At 37.2% G+C, this 27,008-nt stretch overlaps 1 protein-coding gene across 1 annotated transcript; it reads right to left on the bottom strand.

Moving 5' to 3' along the window:
- Positions 1-871: 871 nt before the first annotated feature.
- On the bottom strand, positions 872-25,722 carry CLEC1A (C-type lectin domain family 1 member A). The gene is made up of 6 exons (XM_004779732.3): positions 24,562-25,722; positions 12,170-12,268; positions 10,193-10,369; positions 6,719-6,870; positions 4,318-4,436; positions 872-3,009 (listed from the first exon to the last, which is right to left on the bottom strand). The coding sequence occupies exons 1-6, from the start codon at positions 24,674-24,676 to the stop codon at positions 2,859-2,861; spliced, it is 813 nt and encodes a 270-aa protein (XP_004779789.1). The 5' UTR covers positions 24,677-25,722; the 3' UTR covers positions 872-2,858.
- Between the last annotated feature and the right edge of the window lie 1,286 nt (positions 25,723-27,008).

Genomic DNA, 27,008 nt, shown 5'->3' with positions numbered 1-27,008 from the left:
TAATTACCTAAACACACAAGAGCCTGGAAGAGAAAACTTCTTCTCCAGCCAAAAATTAATTCATGGGGCACTACACTCTGATTCTCCATGGAAAAATGTTCTCAGCAAATCATGTCCTCATTATATCCTATTCCTAAATTTTAAAAAGTTTGTAGAGAAAATGTGGTGCCATACGAGTCTTCTGTTTTTGGAGTATTGACTCACATTGTGATTAGCGTTGTGAGTTTTGTTATACAGACGATGGGACTGAGGACAAAGATGGAGAAAAACGAGGTCAAGAATAGTAAAAACATCAAACAAATTCTATTTTTTCCCCTTGTCATCCAACTAGACTGCACTTATATAGAATGCCAGGGGTCAACACAATGTGTGTCATGTCACTATTTACAATTTAGTCCACAAAGTCATTTGACTTTCCTCCGGTTAACCACATTTTCTTCCTGTTGTAACAAGACTTAAATTACATTTAACTGCTTAGCTGAAGTCCTCATCCACACTTCCTTTTACATCCTTATTATATTAACTTGCATCCATTAAATATCTGTACTGATTATAGAAAATATTTGGTAATATCCACAGCCTTCCAATGTAAGTGCCTCTTTACAATTTACTAAAGAATACAGGTCTCTAAAAAAGGGGTTGTTTTTGTTTGTTTGTGTTCCCCTATTTAAAAAAATTACTAAATCCTTTTTTTACATATTTTTAATATCTTTTACATTTTATATTTCAATTTGGATTATAAAACTAATTTCACATTTACTTCATTTCAGCTAACAACAGCACAATGAGAAAATTATAAACATTTACACTTTATACTTAATGAAATAAGCTTAGTGAAATAAAGTGATTCACCCAATAATAGATCAAAACATGAGATTTAAAAATCTTATTTTATAACCACAAAGACAGTTTTTCTGCATGACACAATGAATCAACACAAAATCTGTTCAGCACTGAAGAAATTTCATAATCAACAGAAACTCAAAAAGAAAATCCATAAGGAAGAAATGTGCAAGTAGTGATTGCTAAGTAACACAGTCTTATGAAAATGAATACAGAAATGTTCTTATCATATGTTTGCTAACTTAATGTCATTTCACCGTATGATAGGTGTTTACTGAAAATAAAACCGAAGCACCCTAGTTTTCATTGCTGAAAAATAAAGATTTATACTAGATGATCCTCACTAGCATTAAACCCCTAAAACTCATCTATCTATAAATCAACAAAGTCACTGGATGCGATGGTGTTATTGGCAGTAACCCCTATTAAGATTGTGCATATTGGCATCCTGAGCAAAGGGGCACAACACAACAAACCAATGATGTGTGCAGATGTCACAGTCTCTCTTCCATTTTCCATGACCTTATTGGATAATTCACCCTACTGAGATTTTATTAACTCATCTTTAGCTATGTGTTGATGGCAAACTAGCCTCAAAGGATTTCATCTCAGGAAACTGTTAAAATCATCTTCTTGAAGATAGCAAGTCTTTCTCAAAGATTTTATCTTCCTCAAGTAATCAGTACTGTTGTAGAATCCCTACAAATTCTCTGTAAGGCACAAACAACCAAAACACAGATTGCTATCATTTTTGAAAAGCATCTCCACGCTGAAATTGTCCCCAAATCACAAATCTATTCTCCAATCACACACATTTCACATTACTTACATTTATTATTATTAAATATCCAGTACCTGAAAGGCATAAACACGGATCAAATGGAAAAAAAAAAATAGGAGCTGAAACCAAACTATTATAGACCCACATAAAGAGACTGACTTTTGCTCTGGTCTTCAATATCTCTGAAGGAAACATCAGGGACAGTAATTTGGATATGGAACTGAGCTGAGGATATTTATTTCCTGGAAGAATTTCCTAGGGAAAGGACAAAATCATTGGAGTACATTTTCTTTTTCTTTATTTTGAGCAAGATGTCATGAGTGGGGAGGGACAGAGAAAGAGGGAGAGGGAGAGAAGAAATCTTAAGCAAGTTCCACTCAGCAAAGAGCCTGATACAGGGTTTGATTCCAGAAGCCTCAGGTCATGACCTGAAACTGAAATCAAGAATCGACGCCTAACTGACTGAGCCACCTAGGTGCCCCAGCTGTTGGATTCTTCAACGGATATGGGGAGGTAAGTTTGGAAGAAGTTAAGATTCTAATAAAGAGAATTATCCCAGTAGGAAGCAGGTCATCGACATGGCAGATAGGGGCTTTATTGAGAGACTGGAAGGGAAAAGTATGGTGTGAGGCAAACAGAAAGAATTAATTATGTATTTAGGAGCATGGTATAGAAAATGATTGTTAATTTCTTACAGACTATTTGACATTTGGGGCAAACAATGTTATGCACATTTATTTCCCCTACTTCAATAAGTTTTTTCCTTCTCCAAATATGAAGGAAGACATGGAAACAGGAAGATGATACTAGATATTGAGAAGGAAGAACACTAGAAAGTGTTATAAAACACTAGAAAGTCAAGAAGGTGAATTACAATTTTGCAAGGTTCTGGGACTGGTTGTTGGCACATGGGATTTCTTTGTGACTAAATACATGCATGAACCCAAGCTGAGAAATGCTGGGGATCATGAAAATCCTTCTTGCACCAGTCAGAAAAATTGCCTTTCCTATTTTTTTTCCATGTTCCAAGATCTCAAATATCCTTTGCATTGACTTTGCTTGACTCAACCTTTTTGTTGAATTGTATAAATATGGACCACATGGGAGAAAATAGGAACTGAAACCAAACTCTTAGAGTTGCACATAAACAGACTGACTTCTGTTCTGATCTTCAGTCTCCTTGAAGGGAACTTGACGTTGCAATTATGGTGGGAGAGTCCATGGCTCAGGGAAGCTAATGGAAGCTCTCGGGCTTCACCATGGCCGCCTTTCTTTCACATGCACATCGCCTCAACTCTTTGCAGTCCTTCGAGAAAGCCTTTCCATTGAGGATGGTCACACAGTCTCTGCTTCTTAGGCTGGTAAAATCTATTGTAATCTCAAACCTTAAAGAAAAAAAAAAGTTTCACTGAATCATAATTTACTTCTAAAATGAAATATTAAATACCCTGAAAGTACATAGAGAGTACTCCTAATGTGATAAAATTATAGAATAGATACACAGAATGAATTTACTGGAGAGATGGAGTCACCAAGCTCTTTCTTTTCAGCCCCTCAATTGTCATACTTGTTCCTAGAAGCAACAGTTCATCTAAAACAAAAAAAAACTGTTTGTAACTAAAACTAAGATACATACTATAATCCAAATTTGTTATATTTTGCCATCATCTGAAAAATCAGCTACTTTCTCAGTGACTCCATTTAATTAACTATAAAATAAAAATGATTACATTGATTATGTCTTATTTCTTGGGAGACTAAATCCCATATAATATATATATAGGGAGAAGAAAGATGTCTGTTCAAACATGGCTTCAAATTGTAATATATTTTACAACAGATATTATATTGACTTATTTCAAAAGATATCATGCACAATCTCATCTAATACTCACATAAGTAAAACCAATTTTTGGACAATTTTGCTCCTTATAGCCTCAGTAAATCTATTCTCAAGACTGTATTTTTAAAAATTTTATTCATTTATTTGAGAGAGAAAGAGAGAGAGCATAAGTGGGGGAAGGAATGGAGGGAGAAGGACAAGGAGACTCCATACTGAGTACAGGACCATTAGATCATAACCTGAGCCAAAACCAAGAGTCAGATGCTTAACTGACTGGACCATCCAGGTGCTCCTCAGAAACTGTACTTTTAAAAATGTGCTCCCTATTACACTGCACAGAAAGCCAAGAATTCTGAGGTCTTATATTATCTCTAGGTATTGATAAGTTGTGAGGTTGTGTGGTCTTAGCCAAGTTACCATCTTAACCTGGGTTTCAGCTTATTCATACATAAAATCTCTCTTCCCCTCTTCCTCTTCTTCTTCCTCTTCCTTCTTTTCTCTCTCTCTCTGTGTCTCTGTCTCTCTCTCTCCCCCACTCAGCGAATCCCAAATACTTAATAATGCTCCAGATATATCAGAGGCTGAAATGAAAACTCTGAAAGCATCCAGACAGAGAACTGTCCTTACTATTTTACTAACATTTTGTATGTCTCCTTTACTGGTTTATAAGTCAGTCAAAAGCAAGCACTATGCTTTATTGCTATACATCCCTGTACATCCTCCTACAAACATAGTATCCAATACAAAGTGGAGGTTTGATTTATGCTTATTGAAGCAAGTTGCTGAACTGGGTCACTCAAGCTAAGTTCTCTACTAAATTCTTTTCCCACAAAATGTTCTGAAGTCTTACAGTTCAGGGAAGTAAAGGGCTCCATCAGTCCACAGCCAGACTTTGCCACTGCCGTTGCGAGATAGCCCTGTCCAATAAGAGTAGAAAAACTCAGAGTAGCTCTGAGGCATGGCAAACTCCTGTGAAGGCACACAAGAAGATCTTTAGCTTTAGAGATGTTATGCTGTGTAGATAGAGAGATACATAGGGCCAGCAAGCACTTTTAATAGGAAAACAGGACATGAGTCCTGCCCCACGTAGGTGATAGTATACTTGAGGGAAAAAGTGTCCATTCTCAGGTCAGTTTGTTCAAGCTGAAGAATTTATCTTGTCTTACTAAGTCTGAATATATACTAAAACCAAGATTATGTTCTAAATAAATATAAATATCTTCTAAAACCAAGAATCACATCAACGAAGATTTATAAATGACCTATTATTTTCAAGTCACAGGGTAAACGCTAAGACTTATATAAAAAAAGATAGGGGGGCGGATTTACAAAGAGATGTGGGTTGACTTTGAAATGGAAGAATATGGGAAGAAAAGTGTAAAAATGGATAAAGTAATCTTTATAAATACCTGCAAAGGGACTGACCAGGAAGAAGAGAACAATGAATATACTTTAATGCAAAAAGAGGTAAGAGAAAATTTGGAGGGATGACCTATGCCTCAGACAAGGAAGAGGAGAAAGAAATTTTTCATATATATATGTGTATTTATATTTTTGTTTAGTATTTATATACACACATATATATAATTCCTTCTCTAATATTTATATTGAAATTTTTTTGAAAAATTTTAAAGATTTTATAATTTATTTATCTATTTGAGGTGGGGAAGAGGGACAAGCAGACTCTATGCTGAGCAGGGAGCCCAACTTGGGGCTTGATCTCATGACCCTGAGATCTGACCTGAGCTGAAATCAAGAGTGAGACACAGGGCGCCTGGATAGCTCAGTGGGTTAAGCCGCTGCCTTTGCCTCAGGTCATGATCTCAGGGTCATTGGGATCGAGTCCCGCATCAGGCTCTCTGCTCGGTAGGGAGCGTGCTTCTCCCTCTCTCTCTCTCTGCCTGCCTCTCTGCCTACATGTGATCTCTCTGTCAAATAAATAAGTAAAATCTTTAAAAAAAAGAAAAAGAAAGTGAGACACAACTGACTCTTCACTATACTATGAGTTCTTTAAGGATACATACCTTGTTTTATGTCCTCAACCCTCCAGATAATTATTGAACCATAGTTTGGTTCAATAAAAGATCTTTGGAAGTAGATATGAAACTATCACTAAGCAATAGTCATCTCTTAGGCATATTAAAGGAAGTGCAGTTGAAAATACTTCCAATTTATGGTAGACACCTCAAATTAAAAGTTCTAAAAATAAGTCATATGAAAATGACTTAAATGTATATAAATCTTTGAAGTGCATGAGACAAAAGCACTATATAACTTTTACAATATTTCCTACCATTATATATAGTACAACTCAATTATAATAAACCTGTGTCCTTGGTTTGTGCTAGAGGTGGAGGAAAAGAAGAAAATAAGAAAAATTAGGTGGGCTTACAGTAGGACACATTGTCTCAGTCAAATAAATTACCTCCTTTTCTGCCTAAATTGAGCTGCTGAGAAAGGATAAAAAAATGTTATTTTAGTAGAGAGACATTTCAGAGTTACGTTCACCACAGATTTCAGAAAAGTGGGTAGGAATTAAGATGTAACTAGAAGGATGACAAGAATTTGCATAGTGAGCTAAGCATTTATTTCAATTAAATAATCCTTTGTTGATAAATTACTCTGTGCCAAGACTTCTGCTAAAACAATGATAAATAAAAAGTGGTCACAATGCCTAAGGGATTAAATACAAAGGCAGTAATAAATATTTTTTAAAAGGGTGGGAAAAATTACATGATTTTACAGTTTGTCTTAGTTGCATATACTTAATACATGTTATTTGTAATTTTACTTTCATATTTGCCTCAACTAGTCTATTTTAGGTTATAAATTTCTGGAAGACAAGATATTTATCTGCAGGTTATATAATGATTTAATTAAATGTTTTTCAATTAAAAGCTTTGTCCTTTTATAACAGAAGAACAGAAATGCTATTTTCATCTTTCTAACATGGCTTCGATATCGCTCCCTTCTTGCCCCAAACAAAAAAGGTAAGAAATTAAAGAATTTTTTATTTGATTCCTGACTTGTGGGGATTTTGAAGAGCTTCCTCTTATGGGTTTTTGTTTTGTTTTTATTTTATTTGTGGAGAGCAGAACAGTTTTTATATACTCAAGGAATCACTCAAAACCATAGGAGTAAGAGATTGCAGTAAGGGCGAAAGTCTGGGGACACTGACTCCTTAATACTCTTGTATAGCTCTTTTAAGGACCTCGTTTTGAGAATAATTCAAGCACTGACCAGGATCTTACCAGTACTTCCTGTGTGTTTATTTTCAGCATGGTTGCATTCTCAGCAATGCAGAAATATTCACAGCCTTGCCAATTCTTGCTCTCTCTATAGAATCGGTAGCATTTGTCTCCATGCCACTTCCATTCTTCTGGACAAGGGCTGCATCTGTGCTCTTGGAAAGAAACCAATTTTAATACTATTTTCTATCCAGGTCTGCTGTCGTTCCTATCCTGGAATTATATAGTATTTGATGACTCAAGTATTCTTAATATTTAGAATACTTTCTTTTCGATATTTAATTGCCCAGGAATGGTAATGACAAATGCTTATAAAATACTCTCCATATGCCAGAAACTATAATTAATACTGAGTGTATGGTAAAAATTAAAACAGACACTACCTGCTTTCATGGAATTTGGAATCTAGCAATGAATGATTAGAACTTCCTTGATTCTTGCCCTATATAATTCAATCCACAGAGGATATTCAGTTTCATAAAGAACTTCTCATATGTTCCAAAACTCATTACAGCTTATATTTAAGAAAGAACTGAAGCTTCCATAGTTTTCTTCTTCAAAATCCTCTTATATAATTATAAAAGGATTTCTGTAATTCAACATATACCAATAAGATATGGACTTTTTTCTTATTCTAAACACAAGTAAATAAAATTATAGAAGAAAAAGACACAAATACTAAGCAAAGTATGATTTAGAATGATAAATCTCCATTGTCAGAAATTAAGGTGGTCACCAAAGTCAGCAAAGTAAGTGTAGAAGTCAAGGGTGAGATGGACTACCGAGGTAGAGGTCATAAGTATAAGAACTAGTCCCTGAGAGCCATGGTTTTAACTTTGATGAGGATACTTGAGCCCTTGAGAGTTGTCACTTGTAATCAGCTCCCTGATGGTGGGATGGGAACTCAATCATTCCATAAAAACGTCTTTATTTTAAGAACAATCCGGTGTCAAAATGTTAACATGTTAAAATGGTCAACATGCACTTGGAAATTACGTTATTGTTTTCATTTTTTCTGTATATTGAAAATCTTCCTTAAGGTAAAACAGTTTAAAATAAATAAATAATTGAGGAGATGCCTTTGTATGTCAGTTCATATTTCTGGCCCAGACCTTATACCAAACTACTTATTCAGATCTCTACTTAAACACGCCCCAAATAGCACTCCTGCTCCCTAAACTTCCCCACTCATAACAACAGAATTCTTCCCCATTTCATTTGATCACATCTCTCCTAATTGCTTTGCCCCAAAACTCTGGAACCATCCTTGACTCCTTTATTTCTCTCATGTCCCCTTTTATTCCATCATGCATTCATCTCCTCTGATTATATCCTAGTTTGAGGCACCATCAGCTCTCTCCTGGGTTACTTACAAAAGCCATCTCTTAGGTGATTTCTCTGTTTTCACTCTTCCTCCTTCCAGTGTATTTTCAACATATTTGCAGTGTGAGCCTTAAAATGCTCATGTCAGATCTATTATTTCTTCTGCTCAAGATCCTGTAATGAATCCTTGCTTTGCTCAAAATAGAAGCCAAATCCCTGGTAATGTCACCTAATGCAATATATAATCACTACCACATCTGTTAGTCCTCCCCTCCCTCCCTCTGCTCCAGGCACACAGACGCCATATTATTCCCTGAATATGCACCTCCATTCACACTTCAGGGCACTTCTTGTTTTCTCTACCTGGCTTATTCTTTCTCCATATGCTTACATAGCTAACCCCCCTAACTCTTCAAATCTTTGCTCCTATACCCTTATCTTAATTAGGAATTTATGGTATCCCTATGTAATTAGCAACCCACCATCCCGGAATCTTGATGCCTCGTACTTTATCTACTTCATTTTCCATAGGATTGATTACCTTCTTATATATTATATTTAGTTTGGCCAACCATTCTTGCATGCCTGAAACCTAGGCTTTCCCAAATTGTAGGACTTTTAATACTAAAACTGGAGAAGATTTGAGCAAATCCCATGGGACGAGTTGATCATCTTATTTTACCTTTTTAAATTGATTTTTACCATCACTGTAATAGAATCAGAGGTCTAGGAGGGCAGAAATCTGTATATGTTTTGCATCATATGCAACAGTATGTGCTCAGTAAATCTTAGCTTGTGTGGCAGAGTAGATGGATGTTTGGATAATGGGAAAGAAATGGAGAGCAGCAAAATAACACTGAGAACTAACATCAAACCAAAGCTTTATGAATATTTTCATGGGAACAGGAATATCATGAATACATTTGCATATAGATTTTATATTAAAACAAAATATAGTTTATTTGTATACAAAGTTTTCTTTTTGTCTTTATGCAGCTAGATGTAAATTCCCGAGACCACTGGTTTCAGAGAAACTTGGATTATCTTTTGATGACATGGCCCCCAACAAACACACAGAGGGTTGTCAGAAACATAAGAAGAGAAAACAAAACTATGCAAAGTGGTAGATATATTAATTATCTTGAACTTGATAATCATTGTATAATGTGTTTGTATGTCAAATCATCACGTTGTACATTTTAAATACATTCAATTCCGTGTGTCCATCCTCACTAAAGTTAAAAAAGAAAAGAAAAAGAAAAGAAAAAAAAACCCGTGACCGATGAGATCATTAATCATGTGGGGAAGAATCACTTAGAGAAGTGGTAATGTGCTTGTGGGTGTTATTTTACTGGGTAACCACGCAATCTGGCCTTCTGGTTAGTGTGGGAAGTGGAAGAGGAAGACTTCATCCTAATTTAAAGTCCCCAAAAGAAAAATAAAAAGTCGTGACTTAGAATGTATATTGTTTCCTATACATGCAAGATGAGTGGAAGAAAAGGGAAGGCTAACTTGAAGAGTTAGAAGCTACAAAACCCCAAAAAAGATGGGAGGGAAAGGTACAAGAATGAAGTGATGCTTCCTGTCTTGTCCAGACATGATTATAAAAGCATGGTTCATCTCCACTGGCATTGTCATTATTACTGAAATGCCGATTTATGGTACCCAGACAAGGCGCAGTGGATTTAAATAACTGTAATTTGATTCCGCCCCTCAACATTTTTAAACTGATCCCCATATGATTCTTGAAATGTGAGAAATTTTATGAGCTTGTTAAATTCTTAAGGAGAAAAATGTATAAACACATTATGAAATGTAGACTACTGGTAGGTCTTTAGGTGCTGAGGTAAACTGAGGAATAACCCTGTGTTATATATTTGCAGTGTTATTTTGGTTATTGGACATTAATTGCTTCTATTGTTTAAAATGTCTGAGCTTGAAGAATCCCTTTATGTATTACAACACAGACATATCCAAACTACACGATCCCAATGGTGGGGGATGACCCAGGTGCCTAAATTCTTCATGAAGCTTACCAGAAAATTAACTATGCGACACGTGACTCCCAGGCACTCGGATAGGAAGGTCAGCTGTATAACGACAACTAGCCTGAGGGAGCCAAATGGCAGAGGTTGCTTAGCGATCCCTACTCACCTCCACTTTTGTTATAGAGCTCACGACACAGTTTTTCAGCCACACGCTGCAGGATTTCCGCAAGCTTCCTGTTCCTGGTTTGGAGAGACTGCAGCTGTCGGGAGAGATTCCCCAATCGTTCTTCCTTGTGAGAAATGCTGTCTTGTTGGGTATTGGAAAGCTGGTAGAACTGAAAAACTAACCCAAGTTACCAAGTCAGACTGGACAGGCCATTTTTTCATTTCTATTTCTACTTTTTCGTGTGGGGAAGACAAAATGTCGTATTGTTTAGATCTCATGCTCTGAGATTTCATATTGCCTGTGTTCAAGTTGAACTGTAGCACATGATAAACTGCATCGTCTCGGACAAATTAACATCTCTGAATCCATCTTTTTATCTGAAAATGTAGAATCATAGTAACAGTTTCTAACTTCAGGACTCAATTCCTTAACCATATCTATTGCTCAATAAATAGTATGTATATACTCTTAAGCCACTGCTCAACCTAAAACCACAAATCCATTTATCTATTGATTATTATATTGAGTATTGACAATGTACCACATATAGTTATCTCATTCATTCATAAAATAGTCATATCATCATTTCTATTATCTTATAGCTTCCAACCAGGATCAGTGAGGACAAGCAACTTCCTTAGTATCACTTGGCTAGAAAATTTCAACACTTAGGTATAAACTCCAGATTTCTAAATCTAAGTAGAGAAATCCTTCATGAATCATGAGAGTTGCTTTACATCCCTAAAAAGAATGGTGGTTGTGAAACAGATTATATCAAAATGAAGGAATAATTGGGGGGCCATGAAAGAAACACTAAGAAATATATATTTTTTTTAATTTTAAAAAGCTACGATAATGAAGGAAAGTTCAAACATTTCTTAGAAAAACCAAATGTTTGACCTGCTCTTCAATGTAACCTTTTACCTTAAGCCACCTTCTTCTTCAGCTGATCAGGAAACATTACTGTAGGGTCTCAATCTCATGAAGCAAGTTCACCCACTTTCTCTCTCTCTCTCTTTTAATTTTTTTTACTTTTTGAGCTTGTCTTCAATGTTTGAAAATAAAAGATTTTTTCATATGCATTTTTCCTTTTTCAGTTTTCACAAGATTTTGCAAAATGATTCTATAGTTTCCTGAATTTTTTGAGAAATACTGTAGAAATTAAGGACCTATTCTGCTCTCCTTATAGAAGGAGAGGAGTAGCTCTAAGTAAAATCTCCTCTCTGTGTTAGCTGCTGAGCCATGTGTACTAAGAGCAAAAACCACAGCCTGTACTGTTTAGTAGAATGAAGTAGAGCTAAATCATACATTCATTAAAAATTGTTGATTTTTGAGGCTCAGTCGGTTGAGCATCTGACTCTTGATCTCGCCTCAGGTCATGATCTCAGGGTCAAGACCCTGGTGCAACTCTGCCCTCATCCTGGTGCCTGCTTAAGATTTTCTCTCTCCCACTCCCTCTGTTCCTCCCCATCCAGAGACCTCCCCTGCCCCACTCAAAAAAAAAAAAAAATTGCTGATTTTAAATATTGGCATGTAGGCAAACAGATAAAACCTGCTTATCTCAAACAGAATGTAAAAGTCTAGCTATCCAGTGATTGCTATATTTTAATGCTGCATTCACTGCTTTAGAAAAAGGTACATTGAGGGGTGCCTGGGTGGCTCAGTCACTAAGTATCTGCCTTCGGCTCAGGTCCTGATCCCAGGGTCTTGGGATGCCATCCCTCATCAGGCTCCTTGCTCAGTGGAGAGTCTGCTTCTCCCTCTTCCACTCCCCCTGCTTGTGTTCCCTCTCTCCGTGTCTCTCTCTCTCTCTCTCAAATAAATAAATAAAATCTTTAAAAAAAAGTAGAATAAGGTGCATTGAATTATCCACAGGCTCCAGAATTAAAGTAAAAAAAAAAAAATCCATAACAAGTATTTCTCATCCTAGACAAACCTTAGAACCACCGTCCTCCCCCAGTCAGAGCGCAGACTTACACACAAGCCCCAGGGCTAACAGGCCAATCAGCAGCACCAAACACAAAGTCAGCAGGGTCAGGGCCACTGGACGCCAAACTGAAGAGGGAGGCCGGCGCCCTGCAGGGAACAGAGAGGAAAAGGCAGGATTTCGATTTGTCTTTGTCTTGGATTCATTCCACCAGCAAGTCAGAAGAGCTGGTTCTGGAGAAGAGCAACAGTAAGCAGAGGCTGAATAACACTCCCTCTGTCCTCTGAACCGCTGTCAGAAGGCTCAGTGCCAAGCCTCCCTTCCACAGGAGTGTTCCCTCACCAGTCCCACCCATTTCCATAACCCTGACACCCTCAGTTCTACTTAGCACGGAGTCAAGTTATGCATTGCCCTTATCTTTATAAGGTTGTGTGCATAACCTTCTTTTTGTCAAAATTCGAGTTATGAAAGACATGAGAATGCCTGAACAGGGAACAATTTTTCACATCATCAGAGAAGAGATGAAATTAATTTGTTGTTACTTTTACAAAACACCTTGCCACTGAGTTTCATCTGTGCTTCCACTGAAAAGAAAATTGCATATCGGTAATGAGAAATGATCATTTTACTCTTTCCTTTTTGGAATTTCTTTATTGAAAGTCTCTCTTTTAGTTCATTGGATTTCTATCTCTGCAAAAATGTATTATAAAGAGACATGATCATCAGTTTATTGAGGACGGATCTAAGCTAACTCAATTTTGAGCAGTTAAATAATAAATGCTATGCCCCCACCAGTTTGCCTGCTGTTAATTACAGTTCTACTGAGTCAACAGTGAATCCATTATCTAGTGAAGTTAGCCATTATTCTAAAAGACCTGTGATATCACACAAGGAAGACCCTCCCATCCCCCAACCTCTTAGGTACATGTAGCATCTAGCATTGAGATTAAAATGAAACAAAGGGATAGCCACAACCCCAATAAAACTTCGATCAGTCTCTAAGACCTGTGTTTCACTTCATTAGGACTTGAATTTAAAGACATACAAATTCATTTCCTTTTTAACAAAGTCCTCTACAAAATGTAGTCTAGGTATAGAGATTTGTGTTACACATTATTTTCAAATGGGGAATGATAAGTGGGAAAGATAGAAATGGAAAATGTGATTACTATCCTTTGGAATTTACAGTCTAGTAGAAAGATAAGGAAAAATCATGGAGCAGACACTGAGATTGATATATTTTAAAAAGTGAATCTTATTTTCCCTTAATAATCATGTCTGTTAAAAATTTTCAGTGGAGGGGTGCCTGGGTGGCTTAGTGGGTTAAAGCCTCTGCTTTTGGCTCGGGTCATGATCCCAGGGTCCTGGGATCGAGCCCCGAATCGGGCTCTCTGCTCCCCCCCTCCACCCCCACCCCCACCCCCGCCTGTCTCTCTGCCTACTTGTGGTCTCTGTCAAATTAATAAATAAAAATCTTAAAAAAATTTTTTTTTCAGTGGATTGAATTACAGTTAGAATAAAATCTGAATCACTCCTCATGAAGATTCAGATTTCTCTTTTTAACAAAATTGAAATTTGATTATGTTAGTTCCCAACTTAAAAACTTCCAATAACTTTTTTGCACTTAAAATTCTACAAGAGTCTTTTTCTTCTGGACCCCATCTATTTCTTCCATCCTTTCCTGAACTACTCTCCCTTCATTCAAGTGTTCTACATACAATGGCCTCTGTTTGTCCTTGAAACAAACAAGCTGTCCCAGTTCTAGTACCTTTGGAGTTAGGGCTGCCTCTCCTCACTGTTAATTAAGCTTCAGCAAGTTGTTGGTAGGTTTTTTTTCCACTGCTACTCAGCTTTCCGTTTAAATGTGCATCCTTAAAAAAAATAAAAATTTTTTAAAAAGTGCATCCTTGGAAGAGCTCCATGAGTTCATTTTAATACATAACCCCATTACATATGTTTCTTAAAAATGAAATTATTAATATTTTCATGGTTTTCATGTGTTTGTTTTCCTCTATATCCTCCCTCTTGTGGAAGGTACATTCCATGAAAATAGTAATTTTTTTTAAGGTTTTATTTATTTATTTGACAGAGAGAGACATAATGAGAGAGGGAACACAACCAGTGAAAGTGGGAGAGGGAGAAGCAAGGAGCCTGATGCGGGGCTAGATCCCAAGACCTTGGGATCATGACCTGAGCCAAAGGCAGACACTTAACAACTGAGCCACACAGGTGCCCCTGAAAACAGTAATCTTGGTCTATCTTGTTCACTAGTGTATTTCCAGTACTGAAAGTAGTACCCGCCACATAAGGGCTAAATACGTACTTGAATGAGTAAATGAATAAAGAATGAAACTGTAAAAACTTAATATGACTTTAACTATGTAATTTTTTAATAGAGGCACAGAGGATTATCTAAAGTTACACTTCACTGATTTTTTTAAAACTCTGTTGACTTTTCAGCATTATGTCTGACAACAAAATTTGGACTCAGCTAAATTCATCTTCTAGCCATACTGGTCTCTATTCAGACTTGTGTGAGATTCTGAAACATGAACAGATATTGGAGAGATTTGTTTTCTTTCTTATTTCCTTCAATTAGCTTGCCTAAGTAGATTGGTCTAAATTTTCCTGGAAATTGTTGGCTTCTCAATGCATTGACCTTAAGAGTATCTCAAGTCACCAGAACATAAAAGAACAAGATCAGAGGGCAGAATACAGTTTAAGCTAAACATCCTTTCCAAACCCTAAGTCTCTTGAAAGTTCTGTGTAGCTCAAGAAGCTTAAGTAGGTAGATAGTTTCAGATTTCAGAAATACCGGTGATGGCTTTATCTTTCTCCATACATCTTATTACCATCAAGAATATGATATACCTTACTCATTTCTTTTGGTTTATAGCTGTAGAAAGTAAGCTCCTTTTGGAAAGGGTTATTATAGTCTGTTTATTCACTAGAAGAACAACAATTTTAGCACCTAGAACATCAGATGGAAGAAGCCCAATTAACACTGAATGAATGAGTGAGTCATTTATATATAAATATCTGTTATATGCCTGTCTATCCCTGCTCAAACCTATTTCTATTAGTACACATCTGAAAGGCATAAACTATTTTTAGAAGTATTTTATTTATTTATTTATTTATTCATTCATTCATTCATTCATTCATTTGAGAGAGAGAGAGAGCAACCATGAGCAGGAAGGGCAGAGGGAGAGGGAAAGAGAGAATCTCGAGCAGACTCTGTGCTGAGCAGAGCTGGACACGGGGCTCGATCAAGACCCTGAGAGCATGACCCGAACTGACACCAAGAATCTGTCACTTAACTAACTGAACCAACCAGGCGCCCCAGGCATAAACTATTTTTTAAATGTTGTTCCTTCTTATAGTTGATATTTCCCTGGCCAAAATTATCTTACTATTTAATAAGACGGTAAAGGAAAAGAACAACTGTGGAAATCAACCAAATGATTCCTTAAGAACCTATTATTCCTTGGGACGCCTGGGTGGCTCAGTTGGTTGGACGACTGCCTTTGGCTCAGGTCATGATCCTGGAGTCCCGGGATCGAGTCCCGCATCGGGCTCCCAGCTCCACAGGGAGTCTGCTTCTCTCTCTGACCTTCTCCTCGTTCATACTCTCTCTCACTGTCTCTCTCTCAAGTAAATAAATAAAATCTTTAAAAAAAAAAAAAAAAAAAAAAAAAAGAACCTATTATTCCTTGTATAATACTCGGGCACCAGAAGTGCTGATCTTCTGCCCAAAGGATCAAAAAGAATAATCTTAAATCCTTACTGTAGAATGAGGGCATGGACTTAAGGAATTAGAATATTATTTAATAATAGTTACATCTGTGTAAACAGATCATCCTTCCTAAGGTTGTCTCTAAGACAGAAGATGAAAGTATAAGGTATCTTCTGCTAAGGAACAAAGTTTGAAAAAATTCTCTTCCAATGAGTCATCTCTCCCCAGTCATTTGGAAATGTTTCTACTCCTGATTCTTATCTCTCTCTTTCTTTCTCTCCCTTCCTCCTCCTTCCTTTTTTTTTTTCTTCTTGCCTCTCTTTCTCAATATTCACAATCTCTTTGTTTTATCTCAGGACCGAGAAAAACACAACCCCAGGGAGTTTCTATAGTGCATATGGCAATTTCCTAGGAACCTGGCTTCCCTGATGGAAAAACCATGGTGCTGAAAGTTTCATTTTTATTTTTAAGATTTTATTTATTTATTTGACAGAGAGAGAGGGAACATAGGCAGGGGCAGGGAGAGAGGGAGAAGCAGGCTTCCCCCTGAGCAGGGAGTCTCATGCCACACTTCATCCAGGGCTCTGGGATCATGACCTGAGCCACCCAGGCGCTCCTTCATTTTTTTTTTTTTTTTTTAAACTATGGAGAAGAAATTGAGGATTGTTGGAGGGGAGTAGAGTGGAGGGATAGGCTAAGGGCGTGATGAGGATTAAGGAGGGCTCTTGTGATGAGCACTGGATGGTATGTGGAAGTGATGAATCACTAAATTCTATACCCGAAACAAAAGAAAAAAAAAAGTGAAACTTTTTTTATGCCATTTTTCTCTCTATTTTTCTAACTTTAGGTTTAATATCCCTAAATTTTATCCCAAGTGCCTTGATCAGAATGAGGTCTCTCTCTAGGGACCACACCCACCTTAAAAGAAGAAAAATAAGCTGGCTGAGAGGTGCTTCAGTTTGGCTTGGCTTTATTGTGGTTTATTTTTTGGAAGAGAACCCCCTATTCTGTCTCCTGAGGCATGTTTAGAAAAAGGTGTGGACAGGGCAAGGAATGATATAAACATCCTTAAGAATAATAAGATATATATAGAAAAAAAACAACCCTTTCCTGTATCCTTTTACTATAACTATACTATAAAAGGCTACAGTGCTAAGGTCAAGTTTTGAACACAAATTCCTTTGTAAGTATAAGAAACTTTGGTAGATGAAGAGCTTTCATACTTGACCAGTTACTCTTCCACAAGCATCAGAAAGGGGACATTTTATACACCTCCATTCCCAGAGCTTAGGAGAAATGAAACATGTATTGCCAGATGTAATCTATTAGCATGACTCTGAAATAGAAAGCATAATAAAAGCTGGGAAAGACACAGAGGCTTTATTTTTTTTAATATTTTCTTTATTTGAGAGTGAACGAGAGAGCCTACAAACAGGGGGGAGGGCCAGAGGGAGAGAGAGATGCAGACTCCCTGCTGATCAGAGAGCCTGCTGGGGGACTTGATCCTAGGACTAGGACCCCAGGATCATGATCTGAGCCATCCAGGTGCCCCAGGAAAAACAGAGGGTCTTTAAATAATTTGTGCAAAACTACATTGCAAACCAGGGGCGGAACCAGGATTAAATTGCCGTGCTTAACCCCACACATTGTATATTTCCTCTTGACCAGAACTCACAGACAAATGGGGAATACACTGGTGACAAAGTGCATAATATTTCAGAAATTACTTTTAATATATTTTAATCATGAGATATTGCTCATTGGATATCTGACTTTTGGATATATTTTTAAAATTGTAAATGTCTTTTTAGCAACTTCTTGTTTCCTTAAGCACATACAGCACATAATAGATCTCATCATGGGAGAATGGTCAAGGTATTTTTCAGTGTTTGTGAAAATGCATATTTTCCTTATCTTATGAGTCTATTTCAAATATTTGATATTTTCATTCTTGCTAAAAGTAAATGGGTCTTGGTCTTCCTATAATTTCAAAGGAATATACATCCAAAAATGTATAAACTATTTCCAGATTATCATCAAGTTTTCAACTCATGGCAATTAGAAAGCCAAATATATAGATAGATAGATAGATAGATAGATAGATATTGGTATATATACTAAAATTTAGCTGAGTCAATTTTATATCCCAATTAAGGAGTTTCACTTATGAAATATAATTTAAAAATAGCATCACTATTAATAACAATTGCTAACACTCCTGGAGTTACTAAGATAAAGGCTTTGAATGCATTAGTTCATATCATATAACAGCCTATGAATAGATACTATTATGGACCCCATTTTATAGGTAGGTAATTGAGTCCTAGGGAGGTGAGTTATCTTATTCACAGACACACAGCTTCTGAGAACAACTCCTGAGTATATCATGTATGCTGTAGGGTTTCATTTGACTCATCCAAATGATGAGTCAATTTTTTAAGATGGAACAATTCTTAACCCTTATTTGGATTTTTAGTACTTAAGAATTGCCTAATTTGCTTTGGTCTGCACAGCTGGTAAGTGATGGAGCCAGAAGTACTAATACTCTCCCTCCAGATTTAAATATTTTAAATCATGTTCTTATTCTCCCAAAAAATCCCACATTAATCTTTGTGCTTATATGGCAGTTCCTTATGAAATTGTAGAAAGACTCTACTGCTTACTACTTTTCACTTTATTATGAAATATCTCAGGAATTGCCACCTTAAAGTATACATTCTCCACTCTACCCCCAAGGAGAACTTTCTCAAATATAAATTTAATCTCTTCCTTAAGGAAAAAAAAAAAAAGTTTCTTAGCATGCTATATAAGACCCTGCGTAGTAGACTCTCATCCTACTTTTTTGCCTCATCTGCCCACATGCCCCCTCATATACCCTCCCTTTGAGGACTAACCATTCCTCTACCCAATAATCTACCTTGCCACTGTGTTTGAATCATTTGCTGATGATTCCCAAATGATCATATCCTGTTCTAAATTCCAGCCAGAAATCAAAAAATTCAAAAATTCATAATCTCTGCACATGTAGTCCTCACAACTAGTTTCCATCTTGCTCTACCTGGAAAACTTGGATTCTGCCTTACAGACAGAGCAAATGTCATCTCATTCAAAAATACCCACATGAGGGGTGCCTGGGTGGCTCAGTGTGTTAAAGCCTTTGCCTTTGGCTCAGTTCAAGATCTCAGGGTGCTGGGATTGAGTCCTGAATCGGACTCTCTGCTCGGCAGGGAGCCTGCTTCCTCCTCTCTCTCTGCCTGCCTCTCTGCCTACTTGTGATTTCACTCTGTCAAATAAATAAATAAAATCTTAAAAAAAAAAAAAAACCCACATGAGTAAATGCAATCAGTAACTTATTCATCCCTATTGACTTCTGCGGTCTCCTACATATATCCAATAGTACTACATAACGTTTCCTTATAATTGATTCAAATTGTTCCTTCCACTTCTTCAAGCACCTAAAAATAGGGTCTCCCCATAAATACAGAAAACAAATGGATGGTTGCAAAGAGGAGGCAGGTTGGAGGATGGACAAAATGAGTGAAGGGGAGTGGGAAGTACAGACTTCCAGCTACGGAATGAGTAAGTCAAGGGAAAGAAGGAACAGCATAAGAAATGTAATGGATGGTATTGTAATAGTGCTGTATGGTGGTAGATGGTAGCTCCTCTTGTGCAAAATGTAATGCATGAACTTGTCAAACCACTTTACTGCACACCTGAAACTAATGTAGCATTTTTCCTCAAATATACTTCAACAGGAAAAAAAAAGGGGGGGTCTCCTATGCCTACCATACCACTTGATATTAAGTAGGTGTGCACTAAAGATTTGTGGAATCAATTACATATAATGTGAATCAATTTATGCTTTGACACTTCAATGAAGATTTATGCTTCATTGAGGAAATGAAGCTAAAAAACTAGAAAAATTTGAGACTATTGTAATTAATATCAGTAGGGGGAAAGTAGAACTTGAATTTAACACCAAAGTGTTTTTATTTTTTTCTTAAACCCAAATAAGTTATCATATTCTTTTGATAAATTTATATTTAATCTTATGTAAGAATTCTAGTTCATCAGTGATTTTATTCTCTCTCCCTGGTATATTAGAACTGTGATTTGCTTTTGCTGCACTTCTTTTAAAGCTACAATTGAGTTAGAATCTCACATCTTAAAAAAAAATAAATTTAAGATGCATTCATGCAAACTCATTATACCTCAGATCTCACACTTTATCTTTTCTCTTTATAGCTGGCTTCTCGAAAAGAGAGAAAATTTTAAAAAAGGAACGTGACAAAGTATTTATTTTCCTGTTTAATTATGGTCCTTTTAAACCCCTGCTATTAAAAATTACCAATAATCTATTTTTCTCCTTACTGCTGAAACAACAAATTGTTTTTAACCTTCCATTTACTTGAACTTTCTGCAGTATTTATTGCTTATTATTTTTTAAATTTACTATTTATTACCATTGACTTTGCTGTCTTGCAGGAGGGTATTGTTTTGTGGCTTCCTTAATGTCTCTCTCTCTCCACTTCACTGCTGTCTATCATTCATTTCTCGTACTTTTATTGAAATCTCTCAGTCATCCTCCCCTCACTTGGTATATTGCCCAAGAGTCTCTCCTTGGTACTCTATTCCTTTGGGCTTTTCGTCTTTTCATTTTCCTTTCTCATCCTCAGTGATATAGCTCATCCTCAGAAAGTTTAGTTCCCACCGAAATGTTGACAATTCTCACATACAAATGGAGCTCAGAATCCTTATTTCCTCCATGCAGCGTATACAAGGGTCTTTGGGCAACTCCAACTGCATGTTCTTTCCCTCCCAGCCATCTCGAACTTAAATTGGATTCAACATCATTCCCATTCCTCCTGTAGCTTCTATCTTAGTTATCAGCAGCACCATTTACATAACATCCGACGGGACCTATGCTCTTTCTTTCCTTGTCTTCCCACTTAGAACCAGTCATCAAGTCTTTAAACTCTACCTCCTCAGCTTCTGATTCCTCCTCCTCATTCTCCTGCTACTTCAGTTCAGGTTCCTCTAATCTCCTGCTTAGACTAGTGCAAAATAACCCTATTAGCTCATCAAGTTTCCTACTCCTTCAAATCATCTTCCTCATTGCAGCCAAGATGGTCTTCTGAGAACACAAAACTCATTATGTTACTCCCTGTTTAAATCCTTCCGTGAGCTTATTTTAGAGACTTAGAATCAAAATTCCTGAGTATAATATAATAGACCCTTTATAACTTTCCATACTGCTTGTATTGCTTATTGTTCTCCAAAAACACAAAGTTACTTAAGACCTCCAAAGCTTTTTTTTCATGGATAGGTCTGACTATAGCAGCCCAGGCCTTTAAACCCTCCCATTTTTGCTTTCATATAATGTGGAACCTCTTCAAGTCAACTCAACTCCATGGCCATTTCCTCCTTCAAACCTTTCCCAATCTCCTCTACCCCTACCAAATAGAAGTGACCAGGCTTGGAGTGCCTGGGTGGCTCAGTGGGTTAAGCCGCTGCCTTCGGCTCAGGTCATGATCTCAGGGTCCTGGGATCGAGTCCTGCATCAGGCTCTCTGCTCAGCAGGGAGCCTGCTTCCCTCTCTCTCTCTCTGGCTGCCTCTCTGTCTACTTGTGATTTCTCTCTGTCAAATTAATAAATAAAATCTTTAAAAAAAAAAAAAAAAGAAGTGACCAGGCTCTTCATTGTATCATGTATATACCTCCATTGTGGCACCTTATCATACTTATTGCATAAACAAGAGTTGTATTAGACTTTTAAGTTTCCTTATAAACAGGGATCATACCATATTTGGCATTATTCCTGTAGTACTTTGCAATATACTGGGCATAACGTGAACCTGAGCATGACCTGAATGTGAACTTTCTTTGGAAAGACGGACGATGTCTTTCACTTTTCCTTTTTATCTTCCTAATTGTTTAGCATTTTTAAGGATGAACATAACTTTTATATTGAAAAATGAAAATCAAGAAAATAAATGAGTATACATAATTTATCTTTATTAATTCTAAAGAAAAAAAATTAACTTTCCATTCATAATGATGCCACAATATTATGTTGAATTTAAATCTTCTGCATTGCCAAAATATTCTTGGAACAATTTTTGCTCTGTTATTTTATTTTTTTTTTAAAGATTTTATTTATTTATTTGAAAGAGAGACAGTGAGAGAGAACATGAGTGAGGAGAAGGTCAGAGGGAGAAGCAGACTTCCCATGGAGCTGGGAGCCTGATGTGGGACTCGATCCTGGGACTCCAGGATCATGACCTGAGCCGAAGGCAGTCGTCCAACCAACTGAGCCACCCAGGTGCCCCTGCTCTGTTATTTTAAAAGAAATATTATATCAAATAATTTTTTTAAGACATAACTAAACTTCTGTAGGGACATTCCTCTACATATTTGCATTATCACAAGACGAAAACAAGGTATCATATGTGTAGGGTAAGATAACTGTTTACAGAAGTTTGCCTTTAAGACACTTTGTAACCTCTATTCCTACTGTTTCAGTTTCCACTTCAATGGAAAGATTGCCAGATGTTTCGCTAAGTGTTTCATCCTGCCCCACCTACCTCTTACCCTTGAGTTCAGTAGAACTTATTTGTACACTCTGTTCCTGATTATGCTGATCACCAATCCTTGTGAGAGCTCCTGGCTCTAGTCAAAGGTGAAAAATGAAGTTATACACAAGCCACTTAAAACCACAGCCCCAAGAGCTGATTCTTCACAGGATTTGTTGGAGGAAAATATAATGTATCTTATTACACACATCCGGTGGCCACAGAAACTGACATCCCAATGTTGTCATTTGCTTCTCATCAAGGAGGATGCAAGTCCCCAGTATCTTCTTACAGCTTAGAAGAGGGTTTAGTAAAAAGAAAAGAAAAAATGTCACATCAGGAGGTCTCAGGTGATAATCACTCAGTGAACAGAAAGGGAATAGAAAGGGGAAAAGGAAGAAAACCTAAAAACTATGTGATAAAGAAGAAGTGGAAGAGAAGAGTGAAAATGTATGTGCCCAGATTTATAGAGGTAAAGGAAATCTGACTGTCAAAAGAGAAAGGACATACTAAAATACAGTCATTGAGTGAAAACCACTCTGCTGTCAACTGACACAAAAATTATGTTCTGTTAAAGAGAACACTTGGAAATTCTCAAGGAATTTTATATTGAAAGAAAAGGCACATTTCTGGTATGTCTGCAATATGCCAAGGTCTTTACATAACTTATCAACCTTATACCCCAACCGCCTTATAAGAGAAGTGTTTGAATTGAATTATAAAATAATTTGTTACATTTAGCTTCCAACTTATACTTTAATTTCCAATAATTCACCTTCTAACATAGTAATAAAAATATTTTTTTTTTAGTACCTACAAGAGAGAATTCACATAAATAGAGAAGGATCTTTTTCCTTGGGCAACTCAGCCAAAGTAAGGCAGAAATGTGACTTGAGTTCTAGTGGAAAGACCTCACAGTAGAACACAAACAGGACTAGGATTTAATAGCAGGTGTGCTGCTTACAAACTGTGATATTGGGGATGCCTGGGTGGCTCAGTGGGTTAAGCATCTGCCTTCAGCACAGGTCATGATCCCAGGGTCCTGGGATCAAGACCCGCATCAGTCTGCCTGCTCAGTGGGTATCCTGCTTCTTCCTCTGCCTGCTATTCCCCCTATTTGTGCTCTCTCTCTCTCTGACAAATAAACAAATAAAATCTTAAAAAAAAAACTGTGATATTGGACAAATAACTTAAGTATTCTGGGTTCTCAGTTTCTTCATTTATAAAATGTTTCTGACAGTAAACATGTATATAGTATTATGTGCCTGAAATTATTTTAAGCACTTGTATATATAAAGCACCTCTCTTATAAGATGGTTGGAGTATAAGGTTAATAAGTTCTGTTTTATACATATGTGTGTGTGTGTGCATGTGTGTGTGTGTGTGTGTGTGTGTGTGTGTGTGTATACTGAGTTGCCCAGGAAATAAGATCCTTCTCTATGTATGGGAATTCTCTCTTCCATGGACTGAAAAATAATAAAAGGGAATGAGACAGGATATAATTTCATCTGAGTCCACTATTTAATCAGCAAATCACAGAATTTGAGAGCTAAAGGACCTTAGAAGACATTTACTTTAATCCCCCGTCATTTCACAGATGATAAAACCCATTATGACTCTCGAAAGGCCTCACAACTTCAAGATGCAGAATTATGACAACAGAACACCAGGGTTGATATGCCTGCTTGGAAACCTCCCTCTAAAGCCTGAGCTCAAAACTAGCAAAATGATAGTCTTCATAAATCCAAGTTTCCAGATCAAATCACAGTTGGCAAACAAAACAGCATTGGATCTGGCCTTCACAGGAAGCCAGGAAGAGACACTGCTTGAATTCTACATACAATCTCACTTTTGTACACTATACTAACTTGTTAAAAACAACATACCCTTGACTGCAAACCACTGTGCCAACAACAAAGTTGTAAAAAAACAAACATCTGTGCATCTACTAGAGTTTAATTTTTTCAATGTTCGTATACATGGCACACAAGTTATGGAAAATCCACAGTTATCACACAGAAGTGTAAGTCACGAAAACACTTTCTCTTTCCCTCACTTTGCACATTCCTCAGAGACATAGTTCATCTCACATACTGCTCAAGAGTGACCAGTTTGGACAGCTGGAGACCAAGTACCTGTGTGCCCAGCCTCTGGCTGCTGGGTCGTAGAGGAGGCTCGAGATGGCACACTCATGATGGTGTCCCTATCAAAGTCCAGCATGTCCCTCGTGCTGCTGTACTTGGCCTGCATCTGGACTCCTGCAGGGGTGAGGCTGAGCTGCAGTTTGATTGCCCCGAAGCTGCGTAGCTACTGGGAGATAGTGCAGGAGCTACGGCGCTGAAAGTCATTCCTAATGTTCTTCTCTCCCTGTGAGTAGTGGGGTAAGCCTCTGACTCCAGTTCCTGCTTGGACAGGCCCAACCCCTCTCCTGGGAAATTGTACTCTGAAGGCCAAGTTGGTCAGGCAGGGAGGAAACAGCATGTGTTTTCTATTTGGGCGGTCTCTGTCTGAACAATTACTGAAGGGTTGTCCTTCTCAGATCCCTTTTGTTCATTTTTTTGTAATTCCTGTGTAAGTACAGTGTCAAAAAGGCAGACCATCCAAACACACCTAGAGATTCCTTCAGGCTCTGCAGAGCAATAATCAGGCAAAGGAATACATATTATCCAGTCTCTTACATACCAGACACTCATAGTGTCACTTAGATGAGGTTTAACTTCTGAAAAGAGGACATCATAGAACCAGCTTCTTCCTTTCTCCGAGGGCATAGTTTAAAGCATCATATCCATGAAATGTCAGCACAGAGACTTTTTGAGACTCTCTATGGATTCTACATTTTCCTTTTTACAAAAAAGGAGATTGAAGCCCAGTTAGATGAAGTGGTTGTTTTAAAGTCACATAGTGTCTTAATGATAGTATGAGCTTCAAAAGTGTTCTCCTGTTGAACTTCTCCAGGAACAAAGGAGCTGTCAGGTGCCAGTACCCTTCCCTGCCCCTCATCATAAACAGCAATCAACTGCAGAAACCAGTGTGGTGCCTAATTTGCTAACACACACACCCCTAACCCCCAACACCCCACTCCACACACACTGCTTCAGAAGACCTGCTCTTTCTAGTTATGCTTGCCTCAGTCTCCTCACCCAGGAGACTGGCATAAACCAGGCCAACTCCCAGTCTCCTACCCCCACATACTTTTCTGGACCCTGGGCAATGAGCAGAAGACATGAACAGACATTTCCCCAAGGAAGACATTCAGATGGCCAACAGACACATGAAAAGATGCACAATCACTCTCATCATCAGGGAGATGCACATCAAAACCATAGTGAGCTATCATCTCACACCTGCCAGAATGGCTAAAATCCAAAAATCAAGAAATAGCAAGTGTTGACAAGGATGTGGAGAAAAAGGAAACTTCTTGTCCTATTGGTGGGAATGCAATCAGTGCAGCCACTGTACCCATTGATAGATGAAAATATATATATAGATATAGATATAGATATAGATATATCTATATATATATGTATTATTCAGCCATTAAAAAAGAATAGATCTTGCCAGTTACAATGATATGGTAGGGCTAAAGAGTATAATTCTATGTGAAATAAGACAGACAGAAAAAGACAAATACCATATGATTTCATTCATATGTGGAATTTAAGGGAAAAAACAATGATCAGAGGAAAAAAGAGACAAACCAGAAAAGAGATTCTTAACTACAGAGAATAAACAAACGGTTACCAGAGGGGAGGTGGGGTGATAGGTAAAGGGGATTAAGAGTTTAAAGGGGATTAAGAGGGATTAAGATTAGCCAATGAGCACTGAGTAATGTGTGCAAGTATAGCAGCACTGTCACCCGAAACTAATGGGACAGTGTATGTTAACTACGCTGGATTTTTTTTAAAGTGTTCTCCTATTGTCAATTCAATGATCTTTCCTCTTACAGTGTATGAACTCAATTTAACATTTTGTAGACCATGGTCATGAACAAATTACACATTTAACTGGAAGTCAGGACTTTTAGAATTATTGCTAACTACATGTGATGTTACATGTGACTCCAGGAAAGCAGGTAATAATTTTTACCTAAATTTCCCAAGCTGAGAAGGAAATGAAAAGACTGTTTTAGATAATGTCCAAAAATCCTTCTTGAATCAGTAAAATATAATTGTATTATTTAATCAATACTTTCCCATGTTTTGGTTATTAGCTTAGCTAAATCAAGCATACCAAATAAAAAGACATGGAGAAGATGCTTGGGTGGGAACATGCAGACCCAGGAGGGGTGGATTAAGAAGCACATATTGTTGATTTATTATATGTCTCAAACTATGTATTGTTTATCAGATCGTTCTAAATAAAACAAACCCAAAGAGACCTTTCTTTTGCATCAGGCCTTGTAAAAAGTAGTGAATAAAAAATTATTTGGTAATTTGCATTGGACTGTTGTATTAGAAAATGTTACAGGAGATAAGGCAGTAAAAAAAAAAAAAAAAACTTGAAGGAAGACGTAAGTGAAACACATAGGAGAAAGGAGAGGGAAGATCAAATATCAGAAATTGCAACAGTTGGGGCCTGAAAG

The sequence above is a fragment of the Mustela putorius genome, unplaced genomic scaffold (assembly GCF_011764305.1).
Source record: "Mustela putorius furo isolate JIRA1106 unplaced genomic scaffold, ASM1176430v1.1 tig00537227_pilon_pilon_pilon, whole genome shotgun sequence".
Classification (NCBI taxonomy): Eukaryota; Metazoa; Chordata; class Mammalia; order Carnivora; family Mustelidae; genus Mustela; species Mustela putorius.
This window is presented reverse-complemented; position numbering and strand designations above follow the sequence as displayed.

Coding starts and splice junctions, on each gene's coding strand:
- CLEC1A (XM_004779732.3), bottom strand. CDS start 24,676: ATGCAGGCCAAGTACAGCAGCACGAGGGACATGCTGGACTTTGATAGG. Junction 12,269..24,561: donor GCCAGAGGCTGGGCACACAG/GTACTTGGTCTC, acceptor TGTTCCCTGCAG/GGCGCCGGCCTCCCTCTTCA. Junction 4,437..6,718: donor TAAACACACAGGAAGTACTG/GTAAGATCCTGG, acceptor GTGCCTTCACAG/GAGTTTGCCATGCCTCAGAG.